The following is a 16222-nucleotide window of genomic DNA, read 5'->3' on the forward strand; positions in this document are numbered from 1 at the left end:
GGTCCTGAACCATCTTCTTTTATCTCTGCAATCTTCCCATATAAACTTATCTATTCCCATGGCTTGACTGATGCCGCCAAACACCCACAGTTTTATCTACTTTGTTTTGAGCTCCAGATTCCTCCATCTAATGGCCTACTAATGCCTTTAGCTGGTTAACTTACAAGAATTTCTATATTTAAAAGGTGAGGTGATTCCTACTGAATCTTAACTTTCTCCCACAAAACTGCTTCTCTTTCAGCCTTCCCCTGACTCTGCTGCTGTGATCCAAGAATTTGTTCAAGACAGTAATCTAGGAATTATTCTTAATACCTTCCTTTTTCTCAGAACTCTATCTAGTTTATCATGAAATCTGAATGATGTTGAAATATATCAGGGCTGGGTATGGTGGTTCAACCTGTAGTCCCAGCACATTGGGAGGTTGGGGTAGGTGGATTGCTTGAGCCCTGGAGTTCCCAACCAGCCTGGGCAACATGGCAAAAGCCTGTCTCTACCAAAAATACAAAAATTAGTTGGGAGTGATGGTGCACACCTGCAGTCCCAGCTACCCAGGAGGCTGAGGTGGGAGGATTTCCTAAGCCCGGGAGGTCAAGGCTGCAGTGAGCTGTGGTTGCACCACTGCACTCCAGCCTGGGTGACAGGGCCAAAAATAAAAAAAAATAAAAAATAAAAAAAATCCAGTTATGTCTCTCAATCTACCCAGAGGTCCCCTGTCCCTATCACCCTTCCCTGTCATTTTTAACCTGTTCCAACTTTTGTCATCACTTCCTTCCAACTCTCTCCAGCTAAAGTAATCATTCAAAAATATAAAGGCTGGCATAACTTATCTGTTTAAGACTCACTCGATGAATCTACAATGCACTGAAAGTGAAATACAACTCTTTAGAATACTGTAAAGACATTGGATGATTTGATTGTGTCTACCTGTCTAATATCTTATTCCATCCCTATTCTCCAACATGCCAATAAGGCACTCATCTTTCAGTTTCTTGAACATGCGAGGGACTTTTATTTTTTTTAACCCACTGGGCCTCAACACTAATTTGCATTTTCTTTCCTTAGAGTAGTCTAAATCCTCCTACCTATTCACCCACCTGGCCATTTGGATTTAGATGCTTTGTTTTTATTTTCCCAGAGAGACTTTCTCTAGTAAGCAAACTTTAACAGATAACCCTTCCTCCAACAGTATTCTTCTTTACAGCTTTGTCGTTTCTCTAATAACAGCTTTATAATTTGTAGTTATACATTAATTTGTGTTCTTTCATTTGATTTCTTTCTCTCACCAGACAAAACTCAATGAAATTGAGTTAAATGTATTTTCTTCACTGTTTCATACTTTGCAACTATGACAATGTCTGGCATTTAAATTAGTCAATAAAAGAAGGAACAAGTTTCTATAGTGTTGTCGGTGTGGTGTAAGCATGTAACTTCGTGATGGTAAATCTGTCACAAAATTGGCATGTGCACCTGCACTCTTACCCAGGGGCTTCCATGTACAAAATGGTAGCAAGAGAGTATTCTAACAGGAGGGTGAGGGTGAGAGTGAGGAGGAGATGAGAAATTTAGTCTCTAGAGCAGGAAAGGAATCCCACTGAAGAAAGATTTGGGTTAAAACAAGAGGTGAGTGGATTCCAAACTAGTTTTATTTCCCCACCTATAAAATTGAAAGTCTATTAAATAATATGCAGGTTCCCAGGCTCTAACATTCTGGAGTTCCATTTCTCCATTTTGCTTTGATCCTGCCTAGATACAAGACAACTGTTGATTTACCTCTTTCTTTGTTAGGTGTATAAGGAACACTTACAATATCTGTGAGATGAAAAGAAAGATCCTGTTGGTGCAGAGAATAGGAGAGGGTATGTGACAGCCACATGACTCGTTATAGAGTGTGTGATCCTACCACACCTACTGGCAGACTATCTGTCGAATAATCAGTCCCCAGTATGATCAGGGTATTGAAGATGAATTGTTCTAGAAAGTAAGGAACAGGCCCAAAATAAAACTTTTTATTGAGGAAGTAATAAAACATCTATGAAAATACATTCTCTCACCTGTTGCACATGAGTATTTCTTAATTCTATTCAGTGCAATTCAAAAGCAAGTGAAGCATTCCAGAAACATTCTTCATGACACATGCAGATATCTGCAAGGCTCATCTTCTTCAGCCACAGAACATGCAGGAAAAATTAATCATTTTGGCTCATAATACATTAGATGAATAATTATTAGATTTATTAAAAACACCCATATCTGTCTTCCCCCTATCTCGCCTAGCAAAGTAACCAGCTGTTACTCTTTAATATGTGTGTCACCATCCTGGCATTGGGGTCAAACTCAAACTGTGATGATCCACTGAAGAAATAGAAAAATCCTGTAAATATAGATAAGGAAAATGATGAGACATCTTCAAATATGTCGTTTTGCAACACATATAACTTAGATTAAGTACAAGTTAATAATGGAGGGCATTTATTAAGTGATTACTCCATGCCAGGCACTGAGCTAAGTGCTTTACATGCTTTTTCTCAATTACCCTTACAAAAAACTGTGATGTGTTATTAATGAGAACAAAACTAAAAATTAGGACAGTTTTGTAATTTTAACAGGGTAGCATCTGTAAGGAAGGATGGAGAGAGGACTCCATGTCATCTGACTCCAAAGGAAGTGCTCTAAAATATTATGTCATACTGGCTCTAAATAGATAAAATTCTATAGTATTTTAAAACCTTGTTTTCCTTTCTTTCCAACCTCTCCTCTTCTGCTAGGTCCTAAATTACAGCTTGGGAGACAACTAGACCCAAGAGAATCAGACAAATGATAAATGAGCCAGAGGTCCATTTCCTGCTTTGCATCCATCATGGTTAAGTCATTTTAGTAACAAGATCATCAGCCTCATGAGCATTGGATTGTCAAGCACTGGCAGCTCCCTCCAGAATTCCTTCAGAGTAATCAAGAACAAGTTTTGTTTTCCTATTTACCCATTACCAGGAATCACATTTGACCTATTTTGAGCATATGGGAGGACTACTATTTTATTTACAAATGACTAATGCAGGCAATCACAGACTGCAACAGAAGCCCAGACAAGGCTCCCCTGGGGTGGGATAGAAGAAAAGGGACAACAGGATGGGATAGAATAGAATGACAACCAGTCATTAGTAAGCCTGGCTCACACAGATTGTATTTTTATACCAACATAGTGGCCTGAAAGATAATGGCTTCTGTGTGAGGAAGTATTCTTTGATTTTATGTGCAGGTATGAAACAGAGACTTGGAAGTTATCCAGGAAAACACACACACACACACACACACACACAAACACACACACACACACACACAAATTTAAAACCACTTTGCATAAATTGGAAAGTTAAGATTTCAGGAATTTGGAGTAAAAAAGGTAACAGACTGAAAGATTTAAAAACTGTTTTGATTCTGCACTTTATTTTGAAATCATAAAATGCCTGGAGATTCCTGCATTGACAATGAAATAAGGGTCTTCTTACCAAATGCCTGTAATACAGCATCAACCTTAGGCTCAACTCCTGGAAAGTCATCAGCTGTTAGTCTAGGGAAGCCTTGCTCCATGGACTGGCTATTTTCATCAAATCTAAACCAAATGAAAGAAATACAGTTCAGTGATGTGCAGTAGTCCCATTACACACAATAGTATAATGTGATGTTAATTTTCCAGTGTGGAATTCTAGACAAACTTTTTAAGTTGTGTAAAAAAGTGTTAAACATTTTTAGAGCTACAGGAATAGGTTACTTTCCTGGGCTTACAAGTTTAATACATAAAACAATATTTTCCCAGAAACAAGAACATTATGCCATTTTACAGAGGGTCCATACATATGTCTGAGGTAAGTTTTCTAAGCCTGGCACACAGAAACCAAATTTCTATGTGTCTACTATAAATACATAAAGACTGTGTAGACATAATATGCAAAATGAATTAAATCACTTAGCTAAAAATAAACCTCTGGTTCTCAGTCACACTGGGACCCTGTAGATCTTGTCTCCAAAGCCTGCCACACTTGGGCTTCCTATGGCAGCCATGTGGTGACTGGAAATGGAATAAGAAGTGAATGCCTTTGGACCTCAGCTGGCCTCTCTTGATGTCTTTTGGTGTCTAAGTATATGGCCCAGTGATCACTGTTCTGAGAGCCCTTTGTATCTGGAAGGTAGAACAATAAGCTGTCTTCCTCATAATCATAAATTTTGAAGTTAGAGAAAGTTAGAGGGTGGGTGTAGGGTAGGGAAATATCCTTAAAGAAAGAAAATAATTTTCTTAATCAGGCTTCATAGAAAGTCATTTCTCTTGCGTCTCACCTCCAGTATTTGTCCTCTACAAAGAAGTATGTTTTCTTCTTTTCCTTGTCAGAAACAGCTGCATCAATTTTCCTTATGGTTGGAGGAAAACCCAGGGTATGGATGCCTCTTGGATAACCCGCTTGTACCTCATTTCCTCTGATGGCCCAGAACTCATTTCCTATCGAACAATAAATCCAAGACATTTTACATGAAGCCATTGATTTTAAAAATAATTATAGTGCATTGTTGTGGTAAAGAGGAAGTCTTGGTTTTAATTCCAACCTAATAATGCCCAGTTCACAGCCAGCCCTTAATAAATACTCCCTGAATGAGTGAGTGAATGAATAAATGAATAAATGAGCAGATAACTGATTCACTGCCCTTTCTGTGTCTTATATATTTGTATCTATACGTTCCAGTTTATTTATAGATCAGTTTTAGTTATTTCTTATAATTGTTGGTAACTTTTTAACCTGAATTTCTCACCTAGACCTCTCTCTCTTAAGTTTCATACCAATAGATCAGTTGCTTATTGGACACTTCCTTTGAGATATTTCACAGTCACCAATTCCAATCTGTGCTTCTTCTGAACACTATCGGAATTCATTCAAATTCTAGTGAGTTAGGACAACAAAATCCCATCAATCTCTCTGCATTTACTTTGTTACATCACTCTCCCTGACCCCAAGCCTGAATTCCTTCTTTACACTTACTGCCAGATTCACTCATCTAAAATGTCCATCTGTTGTTTATCTCTCTTGCTTCGTCTGAACTGAATGACTTGTATCTGTCTGAGCAGTTCCAGATATGCTCTTACTTGGTAAAACCAATTTCTTCTTTCTTAAGGACCTTTCTACTTTCTGTACACCCAGCCCATCTCTGCACAACAAAAGAGAACTTTAAGACCCATCCTAACATCACCTCCTCTAAGGGATCTTTGCTGAGCCCTGGGTATGAGTCAGGTGCTCCCATGGCACCCTTCCTTCTCTCAGTCCCAGCACTTGGCATATGTAGGCTGCCAAAGGCTTCATCTCTGCTGCCCCTTCTAGAATATGAGCGCTTTTCAGTCCTGACCTCCACTAATGAGCATGGTGTCTGACACAGTGCAAGTGATATGTAAATGTGAGATACATTACTGGATAACAATACGTTAGACTTATGTAATCCTTTACAATTTCTATTGCAATTTCACATTCATTTGATATTCACAAAAGTGAGATCGCCAGAAATAAACATTTTTAAAATCTCCATAAAGCTTGACATTTAAAAATATTCCATTATTACCTATGACTCTAGGGAAAAAATAAAAATGAGAAATTAAAGAATTAAAATTGAACAAAACGAAAATACTGCATATCAAAATTTGCTGGATGAAACAGAAGAAATGGTTATTTATAGGTATAAATGCTTGTCTTAGAAAAGAAAAAAGTTACAAGTTAATAAGGTATCAAACTTAAGCTATAACAATAATAACAGGATCAATTCAAAGTAAACAAAAATTAAGGCAACAATAAAGATATGAACAGAAACTAATTAAATGAGAAACAAAAATATAATATAGAGAGTAAATAAAGCCAAAAGTCAGTCCTTTGAAAAGATCAGTAAAATTATTACAGATGTTATGAGAGTTGAAGAAAAAAGAGAAAGGCAAAAGGATTCAGTATTAGGAATGAAAAAGAGAACAAAACTTCAGCAATAATTCAAATTACAACCAAATAATTTTCCAAAAACTTTTTACTGATGGATTTGAAAACAGACAAAATTGGCAAATTTTTAGAAAAACATGTTAACAAAACTGACTCAAGAAGTAATAGAAACTCAGATAGCATATTACCAATAAAACAAATTGAAACAGTAGTTTAAAAGTTTGATAAAGAAGCCGCCATACCTGAATATCTCCATTAGTTAATTTATCTCTCCCTGCACTGATACTACATCTTACCGATTAAAGTTTTATAACACATGGCTTTTCTCCTCATCTAATAAGATGGGTTCACCAGGAGCATCCTGGCTATTCTTGGCCTTTCCTCTGCCGTATAAATTGTAAAACCAATCTGTCAAGTTCCATGAAAAATCTTTTGGCATTTGAAATGAAAATGTCCTGTATCTATAGATAAATTGACATTTTTACTATCTTGCATTTTTTATCCATGAATGTGGAATACCATCTATTTTCTTAAGAGGTCTCTAAAATAAAGTTTATAGTGTTCTTTGTACAAATTTTATTTAAGTGTTAGCACAAGGTCTTTCAGTAATCTAAACTTTAATATAATGGAGAAAACTCATGTCGATAAAATTTTTGCAATAGGATTTATTCCAACAAGTTGAAAATTCTTATATAGTACTCACCTTTAAAAATAAAAACAGTGTCCCTGCTATTAACTTCATACGCAGCATCCAAATATGACGGGAGAGAGGGCCAAAATGCAGAAATCAAATGAAATTCAGGTTCAGGATTCCAGTGGGATCTTCTCCAAAAATATCTGTAATACATAAAATTACTTGCAATTGTCTTTCTCCTTTAGATATGTGAAAAAAAACATATTCTTTTTTTTTTTAAATCCATGCTAATTCACCCATTCATAGAAGTCTGTATTAAACCATCCTCCTGCATGTGATTCCAGGGTAATGAAATCGATGGTAATGAAATCGATGGACTTGTGACTGGTTCCAGTAAAATTATTTAGCTTGGTTCCATTCTAAAAGTCCATAAACAGTGCGCATATTATGTCCTAATATTTTAAAAAATATTATGTGTATATTGATGCTTGTATATATGAATATAACATTTTTATAAAGAGTCAAAGGAAATTGGTAGCAGTGCTCGCACATATGAAGGGAGCTGGAGGACTGTAGGCCAAAGACTGGAGAGAGATTTTTTAGCTCTGTATCTTTTGGTAGTGTTTAAATATTGTGCCACAAAATATATCACTTTTTTCCAAAAGTAATTAATTTAAATAGTAGCATTTGTTAGCAAATGGAAAGATACTACCCTGCTTCTAAGGATCCACCAGTGCTTTCTGAAGAAGTTCCATGATTTATGATATTTTTTAAAAATGAACAAAACAGATATAACTCCCTGCCTTAACCAAACTTACAGTCTAGGGACCAAGAATCATCCCTTATAAGTCTGTAAAAAATGACCTGGACAATTCTAAAAAGATGTTAAAAATTCAACAAGAACTAGATCTGAATGATTTTAAAACGTAGAGGGAATTTTGTATTTAAAAAAATCTCTGTCAAGCAGAAAAAGTAACTACTGGGTACTAGGATTAGTACTGGGGTGACAAAATTATCTGTACAACAAACGCCCGTGACACGAGTTTATCTATATAACAAACCTGCACATGTACCCCTGAACCTAAAATAAAAGTTAAAAAAAAAGCTCTGTCAAGTTTCTGTTTTTCTTTCTAAGCACTGTACATCAAAAGAATAGATAAAAAAATAAAATATTCTGGTCTGACCTGTCTTTAAAGAACAGATATTCTCCCCTCAGAGTGCTGATGGCATCGAAGGACAAAGCAGGATCACACTTGGCTGGCATCCCAGATCCTGAAGGAATGGATTTTGTGGGCACCAGGGATTCCTCAGGAGAGGAAGGTGGAGGTCCTAAAGGAAACAGATTTGGGGATGCAAACATTAAAAAATATGTGATGCATCTGTCAATTTGTGTGCCTTTCAAACATTCTCAAAGTGCTTCAAGCTAAATCAGAAATACTTTATGTAGCGCTGGAAAGCTTTCTTGAGGACTGTCATTGTAGAGCTGCAATGCCTAATTTTTCCAGCGTCACTCACCATAGAGAGACTGAATGCCATTCACATCATCTTGCGAAAGGCGGAACCGGGCGAGCTCTGTGAATGAGTGGTAGAGTGGGTACATCAAAGCTTCAGTGTTGGCTGAGTGAGAGCCCCAGGGAGTGGCCAAGTTCATGAGCAGCAACGAGGAATAAATTGATGCCTGTATGAAAATCATAAATGTTCAGAATCCACCAGCTCTTTATTCCATAAATACATACAGAACATATGCCAGCTATACAGGACATCCTTGATGCCACAATGTCTTTTCAGTATTTGTGGATTGGTTCATTGATTGGCATATTCCATACTTTATAGAAATTAATGTGTTTTTCAAGGTTGACTTTAAGTCAATATATAAGACAGTTTTTCACCATATCCCTCCCTAGATGCCTCCTTGGTCAGGAAAACTAAGACACTTTTCCTATATTGACAAATGAGAAGCATTATTTTCAAAAGATTTTTTTTTGAAAGGACAAGACTAATAGCATGTCAGTAAATATAGCTCTTCATTGTCTAAAAATAAAAAGTCATTGTTCAAATTTAGGAAAACTTGCCAGTTGCAAACTCGGTTAAAATTAATCACATAACATTTACGTTCAAACTTTTAAGCCAGAAGACTGTGGTTATTTCTTGTGGGGTTTAGTCTGATTTTCTCTTCCTCTTCTTCATCATACTCAAGTAATTTTTTTTTTTTTTTTTGAGACAACGTCTCGCTCTGTCGCCCAGGCTGGAGTACGGGTTCAAGTGATTCTCGTGCCTCAGCCTCCTGAGTAGCTGGGATTACAGACACGTGCCACCATGCCCGGCTAATTTTTGTATTTTTGTTGAGATAGGGTTTCACCATGTTGGCTAGGCTGGTCTCGAACTCCTGGCCTCAAGTGATTCACCCACTTTGGCCTCCCAAAATGCTGGGATTACAGGCATTAGCCACCAGTGCCTGGCCATAATCAAATAATTTTTGATTGTCAAAAATCTTCCCAGTAATAGGTGCCACTGGATGTGTACAATCTTTAGTTTAAAACAGAAACATCCCCAATAACAGTTTTCTGCAGCACAAACACAGCTAGATTCAGCTTTTTAAAAATATTATAAAAAGAGTTTTATTGAATTTAGTAGTAGATATTATTTAACCAAGGCTCCAAGAATTGTGCAGAAAAGAACAGTTGTTCAAATAAAAGGCAATCATTTTATGCAACACAAACTTCAGTCTTGTGAGACAGAGTCTCACTCTGTTGCCCAGGCTGGAGTACAGTGGTGCAATCTCGGCTCACTGCAGCCTCCATCTCCTGGGTTCAAGTGATTCTCATGCCTCAGCCTCCTGAGTCTTGTACTCAGGAAAGATGTTCTTTGCATTTACATTAAAAATCCCAGGCACTGTCAGAAATAGTGATTATTTCAACAGTGTGTTTCTAAACTTCAGAAGCCATTTTAAAAATTAAATAGCATAGAGTTAATTTTAGTCATTATGTTTAGATGTAAAGTGTTTCAAAGCCAATTTAGGGGGAAAATAACCCCATCTAAGCTAGAGACAGTGACATGTTTATTTAAAAAGATGACCTAACAATTTTTTTTCAATTCCTGGCATTTTCTCCTGATCTCTACTTTTAAGTAAAAAGGAGGCCAATGAGAAGAAAGAAAGAAAACCTGAGGGCAAATGTTAGGATTGGAACTGATTTAATGGAATTCATTCTACCCTAATCAGCTATCATTAAAGTGATGAAAAACATTATTAATTATGCTGATCCTCAAACCCCCATAAGATCCTGAGTTGTGGAGATAAGATTGAATGGTTTTTACAGTATTGTACTTGGTGGGGGCAAACATGAAAATACAGACACTTTATAAAATTCTTCAATAATGATTGAAACAAACAGTACTTCTGTTTAAAACTCAGGTAATAAAAAAATTCAGTTACTACTATATTCCATTTATTGCTCATTCTAGATAATCCAGTTATTTTTGGATAGAATTAGACATTATTCCTGAAATGTTCCTGAGAGGTTTACGACCCACCTGATGCATCTTCTGTCCATTTTTCATCATCATCAAAGTGAATATCTCCATAAAGCTCAGGTCCAGGTGGATAAGCATGAGCCAAACTCTGTCCTGGGCCATCAAAAGAGTAAAAGTCTCCATGTTCTGATAGGGAACAAATTAATGGAAATATAAGTGTTCAGAATTTATTTTTACCCTGTTCCAATAAAACAACAGTAGATTCTATAGTCTGAATGTTGGTGTCTGCTGCAAATTTATATGTTGAAACTCAATGCCCAGTGTGATATAGTATTAAGAGGTTAGGTCTTTAGGAAGTGATTATGTCATAAGTGCTCTGCCCTCATGAATGAGATTAGTGCTTTTATGAAAGAGGCTTGAGGGAACCTCCTGGCCCTTTCTATCATGTGAGGACACAGAAGGTACCATCTATGAGAAATAGGCTCTCATCAGACACTAAATCTGCTGGCACCTTAATCTTGGACTTCCCAGCCTCCAGAACTGTGAGCAATAAATTTCTGTTGTTTATAAGTTATCCAGTCTAAGGTATCTTGCTATAGCAGTGTCAACAGACTAATACACCAGATAAATGGATGTTTTATTTGATTACCTTTAACTGCAAAAGAGATCATTATATCAGCCTCTCCTTCATACAGCCTGGAGAATGTAAGTGGAGTCACCACTTCTCAGACTTTCAGAGCTTTCTCAATGGCAGAATCAACAGCATCTCTTGGCAAATCTGGTGTATAATTCACAATCCTGGAGGAGAAAAATTGAAGAGGATATTATTTTCTCCTGCCATTATGAAAAATTGTTAAAGAAAACTTTATGTTACTCATCCAAATATGACGAGTAACTTATAAAGTTTCAATATTATGCGAAAACTACTCTGAACCATTACCTGTATGTAAGGTGGGTTTTCCTCCATTTCGGCATGCCAGGAAAGGTGCTGAGGTGACCAACGTCAGGAACTCCACACCTGGGCTTGCGCAACACCTCCAGAGTGTCAGAGTCCAGCTTCCCTGTCACCTCTAACCCAAGGAGCTTCTGCATTTCTCGGATTTTTTTAACAATGAGATTACTGTCCTTTCTTCTAAACTGTTTCACATCTTTTTCAAGGTTGTAGTACTTTTCTAGGTATTGCTAATGGAAAATATAATTTTTAGGTCATTTTTATGATTTCCCATCATTTATCCAACTTTTATAATCCATCTTAATTTTCCTCTAGTTTCTTAAAACAAAAGAGGATATCACATTTAATTTGATTTTTCATTAAGACTCCCCATTTCATACAAATTTTTAAATTTTATTGCAGTGTTAGTTTGCTAGTCAAGTAAGGAATTTGGGATTGAAAATTCAGGTCTAGCGTTATTTTTGTTAGTTTTTAAAGAAATCTTCTTTTAACATAGTTTTGTGAAAAGTTAGAATACAAACCTTTTCTACTTACATCGTTATTATAGACCTGGTTTAAGACTGAAGTGTGGTAAACTCTTTTGTCCAAATATGACAAGTAAAAATATAAAAACTATTACCTGATCCGATTTAAAGATCAAACTTAGCATGCTCCCCTCCCCAATAATTTTAACTAAAGAAATTCTAAAGCCAGAGGAGTTTCATATATTCTCCATATGTTCTTTTCACTTAGCCACAAATATACTGCTACTATTTTATTGTAACCTTGAGCAGTTATATTTCCTTTCTGAACCTTTCTTTTCTTCTCTGTTAACATAAAAATAATTTCCACCTCCAGCCTGTTAATTATTCTCTGATGCTACAGTTTTCTAACAAAGTGATCTCTAGTCTTATCATTCTGCTTTGTGTTGGAAGACCAAGCAGATACACTTGAGCTGGCCAGTAGCTGCAATAGATGCCACCATTAATTACCTGGGCAAGATCCCTATTGGAGTCCTCCTCTTTTGCTGCCCCACTCAGAGGATAAGCAGAGCAGACTGGCAGACACAACAGCACAAGGAATGCAAGATGCATCATTCTCACTGCTGTTACCTTCTTTGTCTACTGGGCTTCTAGCTCTACCCCCTAGTGGCCTTTCTTTTATACGGAGACAATGCTGAGATCACCAACAGTATGATTCATGCATGTGTTTTTTAAGCCTGAATGTTCACAAACATTTAATGTAATGGTGAAACAGCCTACATCAGTATTTTCCTTCAACTTTCTAAACTGGAAAGAATGATTAATCCCCAGGAAATGATTTCTGTGCTTGTAAAGACGAAAAAGAATTGGCTAGATAATTCACGCCTCTGTATTTACTTAAAGAGAGCTGACAAGCTTGGTAAAATGCCAAATGTTTAGATATTTTAAAATCAGTGCAATTTTCTTTTAAGAAGACTATGTTTTAAACTTAAATATAAGCAGATAAGAATTAAGTAGGTCAACGGAAATAAATTCCAAATATAGTGGTGGTCTAAATGTAGGAGTTGCTATCTACAAAGATATTAAAACAAGTATTTCACTTCTTGAGTCTTTGTTTACAACAGCTATTACTGATTTTCAGATGGATTTACTGGCCATGGAGTAGGGGTACTGTGAGAAGGACATGGAGCATGTAGAGAAAAGAATCCAAAGAGAGAAGCTTTGGCGTTCACTCATTCTCCATTTCCCAGTGTATAATTATGTTCAAAGTAACTGCTCCATAAAACTTGTTAAATGGAAAAAATTAAATTGCATGTTAGACTGAAATGGTCCTCCTACCCTCTTCCTCTTCTTTTCTTTTAAAAATTCTTTTCATCCTTTCTTTCTCCCCTTAAGGTACAAAGGAGGAGATGGATTGAGATCTGTAATGGGAAATGATTTCAAATCCTCCGTTTCTTTCACATGTCTAACGATCCACCCCTGCCCATGAATAGTATTTTCTTTCTTGTTTTCTCAGCCTAATAAAGTGCTTTTTACACAGTAACACAGTAAGTCTGAAATAACTGTTTTGTCAAATTAACCTGTTAATATAAAGAACCCTGAAATTCTTATAGTAAAGAACTGTATTTTTCTCTCACTAAAGATAAATTAACTCTACCATGTCTGAAGTATATAATTGCAAAGTGATGAGAGATTAAAATAATGTGTGTAGGAATGATCTTTTCCGTATCACCCACCATCCCCACCCTACTTAGGGTAGCCTGGACAGGTGAGACTTCCAGGAACCAAGAGGCTCTGAGACTTCCAAGCCAGAGTTGGAGAGAAACTGGGATATACACTGACCCAGCCAAGTCAACTTGTGACTTACTGTTGCCCAAGAGTTTGTTCTACAGTGTGGTGACATCAGCTTGAATATCAGAGGGAGAAGGACTGACAACTGGACTCAAATAAAGTCAGCTGGACATTGAGCAAGTACAGTCAGACACTGTATAATGTTTCAGTCAATGATGGACCACATATATGATGGTGGTCCCATATGATTATAATGAAGCTTGATATGGTTTGGATCTGTGTCCCTTCCCAAATCTCATGTCGAATTGTCATTCCCGGTGTTGGAGGTGAAGCCTGGTGGGAGGTGACTGGATCACGGGGGTGGATTTCTCATGCCCATTTAACACCATCCCATCGATGATGTTCTTGTCATAGTGAGTGAGTGAGTTATCATGAGATCTGGATGTTTAAAAGTGTGTAGCACCTCCCCCCTCTCTTTCTTCCTCCTGCTCTGGCCATGTAAAGTGCAGGCTCCTCTTTTGCCTTCTGCAATGATTGTAAGTTTCCTGAGGCCTCCCCAGAAGAAGGTGCCACCATGGTTCCTATATAGCCTGCAGAACCGTGAGCCAATTAAATCTCTTTTCTTTATAAGTTACCCAGTCTCAGGTATTTTTGATAGCAATGCAAGAACAAACTAATACAGAGCTGATAAGCACCCATCAGCTATTGTCACTGTAGCCATCATAATGTCATAGTACGATGCATTACCCATGTGTTTGTGGTGATGCTGGTGTAAACAAACCTACTGTGCTGCCATATAAAAGTCTAGCACATGCAATTGTGTACAGTAGATAATTCTTGATAATAGTAATAAATGACTGTTTATGCATTTACTATACATTTTATCATTTATTTTAGAGTGTACTTCTTTTTTTTTTAAGTTAACTGTGAAACTGCTTCAGGCAGGTCCTTCAGAAGGTATTCCATGGTTACTGCCCTATACAGGCATTATTATCATAGGAAATGACAGCTGCATCAGTGTTATTGCCCTGAAAGGCCTTCTAGTGGAACACGATGTGAAGGTAGAAAACAGTGATATTGATGATCCTGATCCTGTGTAGGCCTGGGCTAATGTGTGTTTTGCGTCTTCATTCTCAACAAGAAAGTTTAAAAAATAAAAAAAAATTAAAGATAGTAGAAAGCTTACAGGATAAGGATATCAAGAAAAAAAATATTTTTGTACCTCTGTGAAATGTTTGTGTTTTAACCTAAGTGTTATTACAAAAGAGTAAAAGAAAATTTAAAATTAAAAAGTTTATAAAGTAAAAATGTTACTACAGTAAGCTAAGGTTAATTTATATTGAAGAAAGAAAAATGCTTTTATAAATTTAGTGTAGTCTAGGTATACAATGTTCATAAAGTCTGCATAGTGTACAGATTCACTCACCGCTCACTCACTGACTCACTTAGAGCAACTTCCAGTCTGGCAAGCTTCATTCATGGTTAGTGCCCTATATAGTTGTACCATTTTTTATCTTTAATACCATCTTTTTGTTGTATTTTTCTATGTTAAAATACGTGTAGATACAGTAATGCTTATTATTATGTTACAATTGCCTCCGGCATTCAGTAGAATTTCATGCTGTATAGGTTCGTAGCCTAGGAGTAATAGGCTTGCTGGCATGGTGGCTGACACCTCTACTCTCAGCTACTTGGAAGGCTGAGATGTGAGGATCACTTTCCCCCAAAAATTTTTAAAAGGCTATACCACATAGTCTAGGCATGTAGTAGGCTGCACCATAGAGGTTTGTGTAAGTTTAATCCATGGTGTTTACACAAATGGAGAAATTGCCTAAGGACATGTTTCTTAGAACGTGTCCCCATTGGTAAGTCACACGTGACTGTGTATAATTAATTCAGGCCATTATTTTGTCATCTGTAAAATGGGGTGGATGTAACCGCACTCACAAGGTTATTTTGTATGCTTTATGCTGAGGAACAAATCTCTTCTTATTTCACTCCAACACCTTTAACAGACAAAGCTTTTTGGCCTGACAAATCTATGACAATGCCCCTAGGCACTGATTTGACAAGCTGTGAGATGCCCATTTTAGCTTGAGTCATGACTTTATTAGTGTTGACACATCCTGTTAGTGGATTTTATTATGTGGTAATGATACAATGAAAGTTTACATTGTAGTAACAGCTACAACTATAATTGGGAGCCTGTAGGGTAGCACAGGCCTCACAGAAATGATGTTAGTGTTTAAACTTGTCCTGCATTAAACCATGACACCTGGAAGAAATTAATGACCTGGAGCAGGTGAGTCCTATGTTTGTCTTTAAATAATTCATTACTTGTTAAACCTGCTGAAGTACGTATAGGGTCAGGTAAGGAAGCATACAGAGCTCGTACTTAAAGAAAGGTGAAACTCCTGTTATTGAGCTTCCACTGTAGCCATTTCTTAAATGTGAGTTATTTTTTAAACTTCAGAACAACCCAACAATGTTGAGATTAGAAAAATTGAATAATAAGCTCACAATCAAAAGCTAACAAGTGGGAAGAGATTCAGAACTGCCAGAAGAAACCTTCATGACTACAACTTGGGTGGGTGTTAATCAAAAACTTCTTGGCTTCATTCCATATCTTTGCTATTGTGGATAGTGCTGCGATAAACATACGAGTACAGGTATCTTTTTGACATAATGATTTCTTTTCCTTTGGGTAGATATCCAGTAGTGGGATTGCTGGGTTGAATGGTAATTCTATTTTTTTGGTCTTTGAGAAATCCCCATACTGTTTGGAATACTATGCAGCCATAAAAAAGAATGACATAATGTCTTTAGCAGTAACATGGATGGAAGTGGAGGCCATTATGTTATGTGAAATAATTTAGAAACAGAAAGTCAAATACTGCATGTTCTGATTAACAAGTGGGAGCTAAATAATGTGTACGCATAGATATACTGTGTG

General features: G+C 36.8%; 1 protein-coding gene and 1 long non-coding RNA gene across 2 annotated transcripts in view; one reads left to right on the forward strand and one right to left on the reverse strand.

The window, feature by feature from the left end:
• Positions 1–1991: 1991 nt before the first annotated feature.
• MMP10 (matrix metallopeptidase 10) lies at positions 1992–12093 on the reverse strand. Its single transcript, XM_055272922.2, is given in 11 exon segments — positions 1992–2371; positions 3507–3610; positions 4333–4492; positions 6664–6797; positions 7779–7923; positions 8110–8219; positions 8221–8272; positions 10126–10251; positions 10715–10863; positions 11006–11247; positions 11989–12093. Coding segments are annotated over 11 exon segments (1428 nt in total). The 3' UTR covers positions 1992–2270.
• Positions 12094–15182: 3089 nt separating this feature from the next.
• The window catches only part of LOC129479573 (uncharacterized), a 58639-nt gene continuing 57599 nt past the window's right edge, over positions 15183–16222 (forward strand). The window contains exon 1 of the long non-coding RNA XR_008656727.1: positions 15183–15571. This is a non-coding gene — a long non-coding RNA (uncharacterized lncRNA). The remainder of the gene's footprint in view (positions 15572–16222) is intronic.

This window comes from Symphalangus syndactylus, chromosome 3 (genome assembly GCF_028878055.3).
Source record: "Symphalangus syndactylus isolate Jambi chromosome 3, NHGRI_mSymSyn1-v2.1_pri, whole genome shotgun sequence".
NCBI lineage: Eukaryota > Metazoa > Chordata > Mammalia > Primates > Hylobatidae > Symphalangus > Symphalangus syndactylus.